This window comes from Silene latifolia, chromosome Y (assembly GCF_048544455.1).
Source record: "Silene latifolia isolate original U9 population chromosome Y, ASM4854445v1, whole genome shotgun sequence".
NCBI classification, from domain to species: Eukaryota; Viridiplantae; Streptophyta; class Magnoliopsida; order Caryophyllales; family Caryophyllaceae; genus Silene; species Silene latifolia.
This window is the reverse complement of record NC_133538.1, coordinates 374674931-374688566: the sequence shown is the minus strand read 5'-3', so window position 1 is coordinate 374688566 and position 13636 is coordinate 374674931. Positions and strand designations below refer to the sequence as shown.

The 13636-nt window shown below is 38.7% G+C and overlaps 1 protein-coding gene across 2 annotated transcripts; it reads left to right on the top strand.

The window, feature by feature from the left end:
• The first annotated feature begins 6243 nt into the window (after positions 1–6243).
• On the top strand, positions 6244–11602 carry LOC141634062 (nuclear transport factor 2-like). Of its 2 annotated transcripts, XM_074446371.1 has the most exons (9): positions 6244–6585; positions 6825–7012; positions 8066–8378; positions 8467–8684; positions 8971–9199; positions 9716–9837; positions 9943–10010; positions 10761–10824; positions 10958–11602. In XM_074446371.1, the coding sequence occupies exons 2-9, from the start codon at positions 6962–6964 to the stop codon at positions 11066–11068; spliced, it is 1176 nt and encodes a 391-aa protein (XP_074302472.1). In that variant the 5' UTR covers positions 6244–6585; positions 6825–6961; the 3' UTR covers positions 11069–11602. The 2 variants fall into 2 exon arrangements, with proteins under 2 accessions (XP_074302472.1, XP_074302471.1); XM_074446370.1 differs by having other exon boundaries at positions 6244–7012.
• The last annotated feature ends 2034 nt before the right edge of the window (positions 11603–13636 follow it).

Below are 13636 nucleotides of genomic sequence, written 5' to 3'. Positions count from 1 at the left end.
TTATGAGTCTGAGTAAACTTCGAGGACGAAGTTCCTTTTAAGGGTGGTAGAATGTAACATTCCGTTTGATGTTATGGGTATTTTGATATTGGATTGGCTCTGGATGATATATTACAGAGCTAGTTGGTAGTGTATGGAGTTAGTGTTGAGAGAGATATAATGGAGTTGATACGATATCGTGAGCCATGTTGCGGAGGTAGGAATAGTTAGCGGAGTTGGTGTTACGAGTTCATGTTTGGGTTGGAGTTTTGTTTAGAGTTCTTAGTCACGTTGTTGTGTCTTGATCGAGTTAGTATGTTTGTTTTTGAGTATGGGTTGAACTTCGGGGACGAAGTTCTTTTTAAGGAGGGAAGACTGTAATACTCCGTATTTATGAGTCTCTGGGTACTCTATCGAGTAGGCCTTACTCTGTCGAGTAAGGGTGAGTTGCGTTTTAAAATAGTTTCTGACCTGTTGGGTACTCGATCGAGTAACTAGGATACTCGATCGAGTAAGGGGGCACTCGATCGAGTACCTTAGCTACTCGATCGAGTAGCCGGTTTACGGGGAGTTATTTCTCGGGTTTTGTTAATTATGCGATTAAAGTATTTAAGCTTTTCCGTCATTGTTCTTAAACACTTTTCAAAACTTAAATTACTGTCAAGAGAGAAAGCAAATTACGTTCTTCACTTTAATCGCATTGCTAGCAAATCCCGGAGTTTGGAAGGTCGGATTTCACCGTTCGTTATACCGTTGAGATCCTTGCGTCGAGGGTAAGACCTATGTACCATTTGTATAGTATTTCCTTTAAGTTGTTTAAACCCTAATATGGGGATTTGGGGGTTTTGTGTAGATTATGATTTGGTAGTGTTATATGTTTGTATGATAGGAGCAGGTTTTGTAGAAGAGGCTTTTTGATACAAATTTGTAGAGACCGTCGATTGTTGTGCTTTCCGGGTAGGATTTCCTACTCGTATTAGTCCCATAATGAGATGATTGTTGATGTGTTGAGATTTATTGTTTGATTAATATCGTAATTGTATTGTGACGGTTGTGATTGTGATTGTTTGTCTATGGTTCTCGAGATGCGTTCTCGGCTGAGTGGAGTCACTTGCGGGAGTGGCTTCACGCCCTAGTTTCGCCCTTCGTGGAACCCGCCACGGAAGGGGATGTGCACATTAATGGACAGGGTTATCGCTCAATATGAGGAGCGGGGATTAGGTGGGTACGGCTGCGGTCCCCCACTGGCAGGGCTGGTCCAGTGGACAGTCGGTGATTGAGATTGATGGGACTGGTGTGATTGTGTGTGTGTGACGGTGTAAGCTACATGTTTGTCTTATTGTTGATATATATATATATAAGTTGTGTGATTAGTACTGACCCCGGTTGTTGTTTTGTAAAACCTGCGGTGATCCATTCGGGGATGGTGAGCAGTAATTGAGCAGGTTTGAGTTGAGTACTGGGATAGCTGGGATGTGCCACCGTCTGACGATAGAAGTCTTCCGATGTAGCTTCGTAGTTTTATAAACTTTACTTTTAATTGATTATACAGTTGGTTTGAGGACTTGTACCCGTATTTTGGGATTTGGCTTCAGTTGTACTTTTCACTAAAGTTATATCATTTAAAGTTGTTTCGTTATTGTCTTATGAATATCATGCCTCGGGTAACCGAGATGGTGGCATCCTTATACCTGAGTGGTCCTGGTAAGGCACTTGGAGTATGGGGGTGTTACATGGTTAACTTGTTAAGTTACTCTAATTAAATCATTAGGTCAAAACTTGAAATGTTATTAAAGAGACTCGAACCCATGACCTCCTTATCTAGGTCCACTTGCTATTACCATTGTGACGCATTCATCTCTTTGTTAAATTTGTAAATCTTTTGTTATATGTATATGTAAAATCCGAGTTAAAATAATATTTACCTATAATAACTATTAAATATATACTTTTAGTTTAAATTCAATGTAATGTATTTGCTTAGTTAGTTAAATGTACTACAAAAAAATTGAAGAAAATATTATATTTACTTATAGTAATTATTATCTGTACATGTAGTTTACATTTAACTAGGTTTGCTGCCCGGGCTACCTCTATTTACTATTTAAATTTTATTTTGTATAAAATATAATTGCGTTAGATTTTTAAAAAACATACATTTATGATTATAATATATTGTTCTATGCTATATCTTGAAATTACGATGAGATGCCAAATTTATCAACAAATTATGACACATTCACTTATTCTCCCGTTGTTGATATTATTACTTCCACGACATCTCCCTTGTTAATACTATTACGTTCACTACTACTTCGCTTACTGTTGTATCTTTGACTATTCCCGCTATTTTTATAGTTAAATTCACTATTATCATTAATTTTAGGCTGATTTGCATATTACTACCTATTAAAGTCAAATTTTTTTTAAATTACTACCTAATATAACTAATTATGCAACTTACTGCCTACAACCCTACAACTAACTTCATCCTACTATTAAATTGACGGAAAATGGGACTAAATAACATTTTAGTCACCTGAGCATACTACTCTTAATGTCTAATGACTATTATGCCCTTACTTAATACTACCCTGACATTAACTCATTCTAACTCTCACTCTCATCATTTTAACCTAAATTACCCACATTTACTATCTTTTTACCTTCTCCATCAAATTCCTCTAGCTTGCACCATTGCTGACCCATCTTTCGTCTTTAACTCATCTTCCATTTCTTTATTTTTTAAGCTTTTTAGTTTTTGTATTTCTTAATTTGATACCATAATTTCATAGTGAGTATGCTTATTTGTAAAATTTGAGGGTTTTTGTGTGTTAGTTGCATAATTTCAATTGGAAAACTGGGGTTTTTTTTCATACTTGATGTTGTGAATTTGATGATGTGTTAGTAGGGCTGGAGGGACGGGTTTTGGAGCGTATGAACCTGATTTTGAGACAAGAATACCTCGAAGAAAAAGTGGTCGAAGCTTTGAATCAATTGCATCCTTTAAAAGCGTCGGGACCGGATGGTATGAATGCTTTATTTTTCCAATCTTTTTGGCATATTATTGGGCCGGATGTGATTGCCACGGTTTTGGGAATTTTAAGAGGAGAATTGGATCCAGGCGATTTTAATGGGACTAATATCGTTCTAATCCCTAAAAAGAAAGCGCCGGATAAAATTCGAGATTTTCGACCTATCAGTTTGTGTAATGTGGTGTACAAGCTAGTCTCAAAAGTTCTAGCAAACCGTCTCAAAATTTTTCTGGGTGAAATTGTGTCCGAAAATCAAAGTGCTTTTACCCCTGGCCGTCTTATCACGGATAATGTACTCATTGCTTTTGAGATGTTTCATCATATGAAGAGTTCAAGACAAGCTGAGGGGCACATGGCGATTAAGCTTGATATGGCTAAGACTTATGATATGGTCGACTGGCGGTTTCTGAGACGGGTTCTGGAGGTGATGGGTTTTGACCACGGGTGGATTAGTTGGGTTATGAGATGTGTTTCATCTGTCTCTTTTTCGGTTCTCATCAATGGAGTTTAGACGGAGGGGTTTCGGCCTGAGCGTGGTTTACGCCAAGGGGATCCCTTGTCCCCATACCTGTTTATTCTGTGCGCGGAGGCATTATCTAATCTTATGCGACGGGTTATTGAACACGGCTCTCTACATGGGCTGCGGGTAGCAGCTACAGCTCCTACTATCTCTCATTTATTCTTTGCGGATGACAGCATCTTCTTTGTGAAAGCAACGGAGGATGAAGCGGAGGTGGTGAGTAATATTTTGAGGAGATACGAAGCTGCGTCGGGGCAACTAGTCAGCTTGGATAAGACCACGGTGTCATTTAGCAGAAGGGTTCCACGTGCGAGACGAGACGGGGTTGTGGGTAAGTTGGGTGTGAGCGAGGTGGAGGTCCAGGAGAGTTATTTAGGCTTGCCTACGATTGTCGGGAGATCCAAAAAAGTTCTCACTGATATCATTCGTGAAAAGTTGAGTAAAAGGTTACAAGGTTGGCGTGGGAAAACATTGTCTAGGGGTGGTAGGGAGGTTCTTATAAAGGCTGTTGCCAATTCACTCCCTACCTATGTGATGAGTGTATTCAAAATCCCGGCGAATTTTTTTAACGAGCTCCGGTCAATGGTCTCTCGGTTTTGGTGGGGGCATGGAGAAGGGAAGAGAGGTATCTCGTGGGTCTCATGGAAGCAACTTTGCAGGCCGAAATGTGAAGGGGGGATGGGCTTCCGCGACTTTGAGCTGTTCAATGATGCACTCCTAGGAAAGCAAGCTTGGCGGCTCATCTTGGACCCGGGCTGTTTGTGGGCTCGAGTCATGAAGGCTCGCTACTATCATACCGGAGATTTTATGAGTGCGGGGATGGGGTATAGGCCAAGCTACACATGGAGGAGTGTGATGGGTGCCCGGAGTGTCTTGGAGTGGGGGCTACATAGACGAATTGGTGACGGGACGGATACAAGCGTGTGGGGGCATGCCTGGGTGGTGGGATCGAATAGTGGGAAGGTTATTTCACCTTGTGGACCGGGTAATAAGCTGATAATGGTGGCGGATCTGATTGAGCCGCATGGTAGGGGGTGGAATGTGACGATGTAAATCAGTTGTTTCTCCCGTTTGAAGTTAAGAGGATCCTTAATATTCGCCTTAGCCCCAATGAGCCGAAGGATTCGTGGTACTGGTGCTTGGATAGAGAAGGGGAATACTCGGTGAAGACGGCTTATGCGAGTATTATCGGGGACTTATATGAGTCGGGTGGTCCGTCGAACTGGGAGAAGGAGCGGTGGCTTTGGAATCGGTTGTGGAAAGTTTGGGTTTGGCCTCGCATCAAATTATTATTCTGGCAACTGTGTAGTGGAGCTTTGGCTACATTGGAAAACATCGTAACTCGAGTGCGAGGTGAGTCTCTTACCCCTTGTTATTTTTGTTCGTCTAATCCCGAGTCTTGTTTACATCTTTTTCGAGATTGCGGTGTGGCTAAATGGGTGTGGGATGCGTTGGGGGTGGACTGGAATGATGGTGAGGATGGAGCGGAGTGTGCGGGGGGAGTGCGTGAATGGGTGGAGTGTTTATGGAGGGGTTTGGAGGTAGGGGAGTATGGGAAGTGCATGGTTGGGTGCTGGGCTATTTGGGAGCACAGAAACAAAATGATTTTTGACAAGGAAGTGTTGGACCCGGCACATATTGTTCAACGCACGCGAGATATTCTAGCTGAGATTGCTTCCGGTGAAATTGAGGGGCAAGGTAGGGTGGGCAGGCAGGGGGTGGATAGAAGGGAGCAAAAGAACGAGGGTTGGAGGCCGGCTATGGGTGGTTACGTCAAAATCAATGTGGATGCGGGGGTCAAGGAAGGAGAAGGGGTGAGTTCGGGGGTGGTATGTCGACATGATCGAGGGGTAGTGATGTGGGATTTAACGGTGGTTCGAGATGAGGAATGGGACCCCAAGTTTGCAGAAGCGATGACGGTTCACGATGGATTGGAGGAGGCTAAGACGAGGGGCATCCGACAAGTGGTGGTGGAGAGCGATTGTCTTCAAGTCATAGATGCACTCAAGGACAAACGCAGCGGGGGAAGCTCCTTTTCGCTTTTAGTTGATGATATTTTATTGCTTTGTAATAGTTTTCAGTCGGTAGTTTGGTCTCATACTAGTCGTATTAATAACTCTGTAGCTCATGCATTAGCTCATATCGTTCCTAGAACAGTCGGTAAAACGATGTGGTCAACTATGTTACCTCCGTGTGCAAACTCGGCAGCGGATTATGATTTATCGTTAATGAATTAATACCTTTTGGGGTGTTTTTTTCAAAAAAAAAAAAAAAAAAAAAAAAATTCACCAAGATTAACGAGAAGCGACATATAATCCATTGAAAAAGAGCTTTAATGAAACTGAGACGGATTCTAAAGCAAGAAGAACACAACTCTGGTTTGAAACCATAAAACATCAGAAACAACAAAACTGGGGGTGTTTGGCCAAACTTTCTAATTGTAAAAGTAGAAGTTGGGCCAAACACTATAATTTAAGGAGATAAAAAACTACTTTTGAAAAGTCAGAAGTTAATAAAAAGCTACTAGAAACGAAGCAAAGAAATTGATCTTCGCATTCTACTTCTCCCAAAAACTCTTAGGATTATGGAAACAAAAAAAAAAAACAAAAAAGCAGTAGTAGGCCAAATATATCAATTTGTTAAGAAACTACTTTTACAAAAGTTAGGCCAAACAACCGCAACTTTTTCAAAAAGTAGTTTATGAAAAAACTCATTCTAGAAAGTAAAAGTTAGGCCAAACAACCGCAACTTTTTCAAAAACGGTCCTACCGTAAAAGAAACGCCTTCTTGCAACTGAAATGGCCACTGGGCTCAGGAATTTATAGTGAATGATAGGATTTATACTCCGAGCACTGAGGAGGAGACTAACGAGAATAGAATCCGATCAAGGAGGATGATGGAGAAGGTGGAATCGCGCTCGCCGGCGACCTGATGGGGAGCGGAGAGGACACCGGCGAGAGAGGCGGTAGGCGGTAGGAGGCCCTGGGAAGATGTGGGATTTTTTGGGGGTTTTCTTTTAAGCGGTGGGATTATTTGGGGGGTTTTCAAATGGTCTCTATTACTCTCTATTATAAAAGCCCTGATTTGTTGATTAATGGGTTTATTTTTATGTATCCGTCAATTTAATGTTTAAATTTTGATCTATTTCTCGCTTTTGCTTGTTAAAATATTGTGTTTTAAGGGTTTGAATCTGGAGTTTTTCGCTTTTCCCATGTTAATTCAGTAATACTTGTGTAAGGCGGTTTTACACAAGCATATTAATTCAAGACTCTTACATTCAATTGTGTCAGAGATGGCAACTCAAGCAGATGCCACTTCTCCAGAGATCAGTGCTGAAGCGATAAGACGTGCCTTTGTGTCTCAATTTTACCATATATTGCACCATTAACTCGAGCTCGTCTATTGATTTTATAATGATCAGAGCACGATGAGCCGCCCGGGTCCCACTGGCAAACTGGTGACTGCTACATCCATGGATGTAAGTCTTTGATGACAGACATATTGCGGATTGTTTATAGCTTTGTACTACGAGCATTGCATTCACATGACTTAATAAATTTGAAATGTGTGTTTAGTGTCAAGATCAATCACCGACATGTTGTAGGTTATGCTTGAACTTTTTTTTTGACAGTTTTAAGATATTATTTGATTTGATTAGTAATGTGAATATGTTTTCACTTATGACACAATCACCTGACTCCTCGGTCATTTTGGATATCAACTAGAATTGATTTTAATTGGTCAACTATGCCTGCATAAACGTAACAAATTTGGTCTCAACAGTGTGTTTCGAGGAAGCGCTAAAGTAGGTGGCTTGCTCGAGAATAGTAAGAATCCTTTTGGGATTATTTTTTTTAGATAGAAAGTGTAGATAATATATGAATAGAATCTACCTTTTGGGACCGATCATTGGCTCTTCTCTTATTGAACTATGGGCAGTCGAAGGCCGCCCTCTACGGTCTGGGTAGACCGTTTGTCGTGATATCATTACCTATTGGACTTATTCTGTATAGGGCCTGCTCTGTAGTGTGGCTCATCTTGGACAAATGTGATGTGCCCCATCATTTTTTGTTTCTGAACTTGTATGATCATGAATGGAGTAAAGGCTTCTCCTTGACGATAAATACATAGTATGAAACTATCAGTAGTTTTAACACACAACCTTGCGTGAAGCAGACTTACATGTGTGACCAAACTATAGACCTCATATTCATATGAGGAATAAAAAAAATATTTTGTCTCATACGGGACTTGTGTAGTTTTAAACAACCTAGGCTGCTGTCTTACACTATTTAATCGCATTGCTAGGTTTGAATTAGCATCTTACTACTATCTATTGCACCTGGTCAAATCAATTGTCTTCATGTTTTAATATGAGCTATAGTCCGATCCATGCTTGTCTTTGGAATGTTCTATCATAGAAATATAGAGGTGCTTTGCCAGAATGATTTTTTTTTTCCGTGTTAACATTGTTTCCATGTTTACTTTTTGTGGATTCGTTGAGTACTAGAATTCATCTGTCTTCATGCAGAAGATCAAGGACCTAATACACTCATTAGACTGCGCAAATTACAATGTTGACATACTGACAGCAGACACGCAAGCTTCTTATGAGAATGGGGTAACTGTCCTAGTGACCGGTTGCTTAACTGGACAGGACAACGTGAGAAGGAAGTTCACCGAGTCATTCTTTTTAGCTCCTCAAGACAGTGGCTACTTTGTACTAAATAATACTTTCAGGTTTGTTGACGAAATCCCTGTCAAGGATTCGGTGGAAGAGCACTGTAACAAAATTGCCCCCGCAGCACCAATCTCTCTCATGAGTGCCGTTGCTCTTCTTGAAGGTAAGCTTCATTTGCCTTCCTGAACTTCATTGAATTACCTAGTCTAATTGTGAATTTGTCACAATCTTTTTTGTGTTCTTTTTTGCAGAGATGGCTGAAATCCCAGATGATTCTCTTGGAAACCATACTGGCTTGGTGGAGGACATAGAAGAAACAACTGAAGTTCCTGTAAATCAACAGAAATCATCTTTTATGGGAAAGGTTGTTCCTCAGTCCTCTACTGATTCTAGTCACAATGTTCAACCGGATGTGAAGGCTTCATCCAATGGCAATGTGGATGCTCCTAAGAAGTCATATGCGTCACTTGTAAGTTCATGTGTGCAGGGATTTAACTTACTGTGAAACTTTTGAGAGACGAATTCATATTATTATTATTATGTGGTACGAATCATCTAACTAAAATTTTCTCCCACATACCCACTAAATATCTAAAGCTTGAAATAGACAGATAAATATCTCATAATTTGTGCCATGCTGCCAGCCCCATTCTGAGTTTATCATGAGAGAGTTTCTTGTGGAAATTAGTGTTTATAAGACTGATGCTTTACTTGATCATTAGTGAATTTATTGTTTTCATGGCTCTTCTCTCCAGCTTATGAATGGTAAAGAAGGTACCAGTGTATTACCGGACCGCGCACTTGCGAAACCTGTTAAACGAAACATAGCCTCCAAATCTGTGCGTCCTGTCGAACAACAGATTCAGGCAGCAACTCTGGCTACAGTAGCTACTTCTACTGCTGCCACTGAATTTTCTGCCGCCAATGGCAACAATAGCAATGCCAGTGGCAATGGTCATGCAAGTAGTAATGGCTATGTGGCAGGTACTCCAATCATACTTTCATTTTCATTTTATATTGTGTGTATAATTCAAACTTTACATGGGAAGTTGCCAAGAAGATATCCAATGTTACAATTAGGCGGTATTTGATTGGGGCATTTTGGAATGGAGTTAGAAACCTAATGGATTCTAATTCCACCCCAACCCCTTGGAATCTCATACCCACCTCCCCTGTCAAGTTTCAAACTCCATTCCCCCCTCCATAAAAATTGAGTGACCAAACAAGAATTAATATGTATGGGGTTCTAAATCCATTCCCCCATGGTATCTCATTCTATTCCAATCCATTCCGACTTATTGAATTTGAGCCAAACGCCCCTTTAGTGTCATATGAAATGGCGTCACGTGAGATCCAGCCTAAATAATTGTGATTTTCTCATTTAAATCTATAGCTAGTGGGTTATCTCATGTGTAAGACTATCTCATAATAAATTTTGTGCCTATAATAATGTTATTTGTTTCACTTATATATATGTCAATTTTTTTGGACATTTCGTAGGTAAGGGCTATTCCATATACATCGGACACTTGCCTTACGATGCCACACCCAAACTTGTTGAACAAGAATTCAAAAAGTTTGGGTGCATAAAGAAGAATGGCATTCAAGTGCGATCGAATAAGGTACACGCTACACTAAAAAATATCTGTATCTAATTTTAATTCTAATAGCTCTTTTACCTTTCATTATACCCGATTTAGAACTCTGTTACCTTTCATTGATGTCAGGGTTATGTTTTTGGTTTTGTTGAGTACGAGGATGCTAGCGCTCGAGAGAATGCACTTAAAGTCTTAAAGTATGAATTTCAATTTACTCTTTTTTTACATTTCGCGTACAAAAACCTGTTACTGGCAACTTAACCTTTTAATCAAAAATGTTCCCTGGAGTCTATATTACTGTCACTAGTTTCTTTTAAACATCCATTGCATTGATGGCTAGCTGCGCTGAGTTATTTGCAGCCATGACCTTGAATTTGTGCACATCTTCATTATAACTCACTCTTGATTGATACTCTATAAAAAAATTTACTTTAGTCGGTGTCGCTAGGCCTTGGTCTACGAAGCTGATTATGAGGTAACATAACACATCTTCATGTTTGACTTGGAATCGGCTGTCACCTCCTGATCTCGGTTGTTTCGCTAGAAATGCAGCCTGATCTTAGTCTATATTCTAAAAGATGATCTCAGTTTGAGACTTGATGTGAATGATCTTGGTGATTTCGCTATATATTAGGCCAATATCAGCATAGTATATGGTCGCAGTAAACTTCCATACCTTATAGGTGTTGCAGCCTAGATAGGAAGAATGTTGTCTTGTGCTTGTGTGTGTGACTGGCAACTCTTCTGTAGACAGGTCCTTTTTATACATGGATCCTCTTTACTTCATAAAATATCAGGTTATCATAATAAAATTAAAAAACACAAGTTATATAGAGTATATTTGAGCTTATTTCTACTGGGTTTATCATATCTTATATATATAACAATTTAGTGATCTGTCAATCTATACACAACGGTTCTTTAGCATCCTTGTTCCTATTGTTCAGATGGGGACAATCCAAATTGGTGATAGAGAGTTTCAGATTGAGGAGAAAAAAACAGATGCTCGAGGCAAGTACTCTTATACTACACCTTTATTCATCCGTTGTCTGAAAATTGTCCTACTTCGTTCTAAATGGTAGTGTCACTGAAATTTAGCACATTTATGTATTTCCCTCAATTTCTTATCTGTAAATGAATTCAGTTGATGATTATACCGCGGGACGTGGTGGCTATCGCAATAATGGTTACCGACGGGGCAACTATTCCAATGGCCGTGGCTATGCAAGAAACGATTATGGGAAGCGCAGTATAGAAGGTCCACCCCATGGAAGAGGTAATGGCAATGGATATCTTCACCAGAACGTGGTGGTAGAGGGGGTCGTCAAGGGGGAGGCCCCATGTAGAAGTGGGTTTTTCCCCAAGTAAAGAGAGTTTTAGTAGGAAGTAGGCGGGTTCTTTTCTGCATTTTCGACAAACTTTGGCTGAGTATGTTCTCCGGAAGTAGGTAGAAGAGTTGGTGTTAGTAATTTCTTTGAAGTCTAGCTAGGAAGTTGATTATTTAAGTTCCGGAGGAATACTTGATATGGGCTTGTCTAGGTGTTTGGCTATCTATGAACGGTGTTTGTTCATGCCATCTTGGGATGACATCATTGTTTTCCGGCGATGATTGTTTTATTAAAATGAGGTTCTTGAATCCTGATTCATGAAACTTCAATTGTTTCTGTGGGAAGCAACTTTGTTAAAAATTTACTGGCTTAATATGGAGCTTCAAAATATCGGACTTTATCTATGAAGTATGAACGGTGTTTGTTCATGGAGTTGTGCCATCTTGGGCATGACAACATTATTTTGCGGCAATTGTTGTTTTATGAATAATGAGATTCTTTTTAATCTTGATTCATGAGACTTTAATTTTTTCGTGGGAAGCAACTTCGATTAAAATTTACTGGCGTAATATGAAGCTTCATAATATCGTACTTGATCAATATTAGCATCAGAAACGAGGAGAGTTTGAGAGGGATATGCATTTCCTTCAATTTATACCCTCCGACCTCCCGTGTAGCATTACCCAAGAGGCTCCGTTCTCGGTGGAATTCAGGGGTCGGATTGTACACATTTTCCCTGCAATTGGTCTCCCTTGTGACGGGTTACCATTTGTGGCGGATATTTTGTGAGTTAAAATGGTAACAAAATGGGTTAGTGGAGAAAGGGGACCACATGAATAGTGTTGCAGAGAGAGAAAAAGTGGGTACTTTGTGAGGTAAAATGGTATCCGTCACTCAAGAATGACGGATATGTGCCGTCAGAAACAAGAATTTGTGTATCCTAAATTGGAGGTCGCATAGTTGATATTCTTATTTTTTATTTGTGATCAAAGAAAAGAGTGATAACTGATGATGATAGGCAGTCAAGGAGAATGAGATCGTGTCGTAGTTGGCAGTTTATTCACTAAACGAACTACCATATATCCGTATCTTAATGTTTTCATATTGAGTACTTGTACGTATAAATATACCGTGAATTAATCACATCATGACACATCAGCTTTTTTTTGTTGGAGTGGCTTTTGCTTTAATAGTACTAGTCTTAAACCCGTGCAAATTGCACGGGTATGCTCTTTAAGAAATTGTTACTATAAAAAAAATTCAAGATGAAATTGTATATTAATACTGTATTAATTAATTATCTCCTTTTGAATTTAATTATCTTTAGAAATAAAATTTTAAAGTAAAGCAGTAATATCACCCTACTTTTGTTTAACAATTTTGATCTCTAAATGTAATAATTGAGTTATAAAGAGTCATGTTTAATTAAGATCTTAGATAAGGATTATAATTTCATTTTGCAATTAGCATAAATGACATGTTAGGGTTAATTAGCTCAGTACTTGTAATTAGCATAAATGATACGTTAGGGTAAATTAGCTGAGTACTTGTTGTAATATGATATGTTCTTTTGTTAGCTAAATTTGAACTTCTACTCTAACTTGTTACTCGGGTGCTTAAAAAAGCCCGACTTTGTATAAAATGAAACAAAATTATTTGGATGAAATTAACATAAAATTATTGAAATTGCACAGGTTTGATAAGTTTGAATAGTTGCAGGCTTCTTCAAATTGTTAGACCGCTTTTCATTATTGAAACCAATGTACAAAACAAAATGGAAATTTTGACCCGTGCTTATTTAAAATGAGAATTTTGGTCCATATTTTAGTATAAATTTTTAAATTAGTGAAACGGGCTAAAATGAAATTTTGACCCGTGCACGTTTAAATTGATATAAATCAAACTGTTAAATATTCTCACCCATGAAATTATCATATAAATATATGATAACAAAAACTAAACGATAATGTTACATCATAAATCTTATTAAAATAAAATAAAAAGTTGCATGAATAATCATCATATTCACACTATTTGAACAAAAAGTAAAAATAATTGACAAATTACTATCTCGAACTTTCATTTGTATTTGCAATGTAATAGGCCATTAAAGACGATATGCAATCACAAGTGAATGTGATGGAAATTAGTTTGAGTGACGTGTTTAAACGTCCATAAACGTTGCTATGATTAACAAAAAAAACCATTCCCAAAATGTTGCTATTGGTCCATAAAATATTTTTTTTCATAAACGCATAAATAGAAGTAGGCTAAGTAAATAAATATAAATACGATATCTACCTTCTATTAATACAAAAGCAAATAGAAGCATGAGAATCAACCACGTCACCTACAAATTTTCCTATTTACAAATTGAAAAAATACAAAAAGTAAAAAATTGTGTAAAACTGACGTAACCAATTCATGAAAAGTACCCCACCACCAATTTTCTATGCGCACACTCTCATTTATAAGAAGGTTGATATCCGTCACAA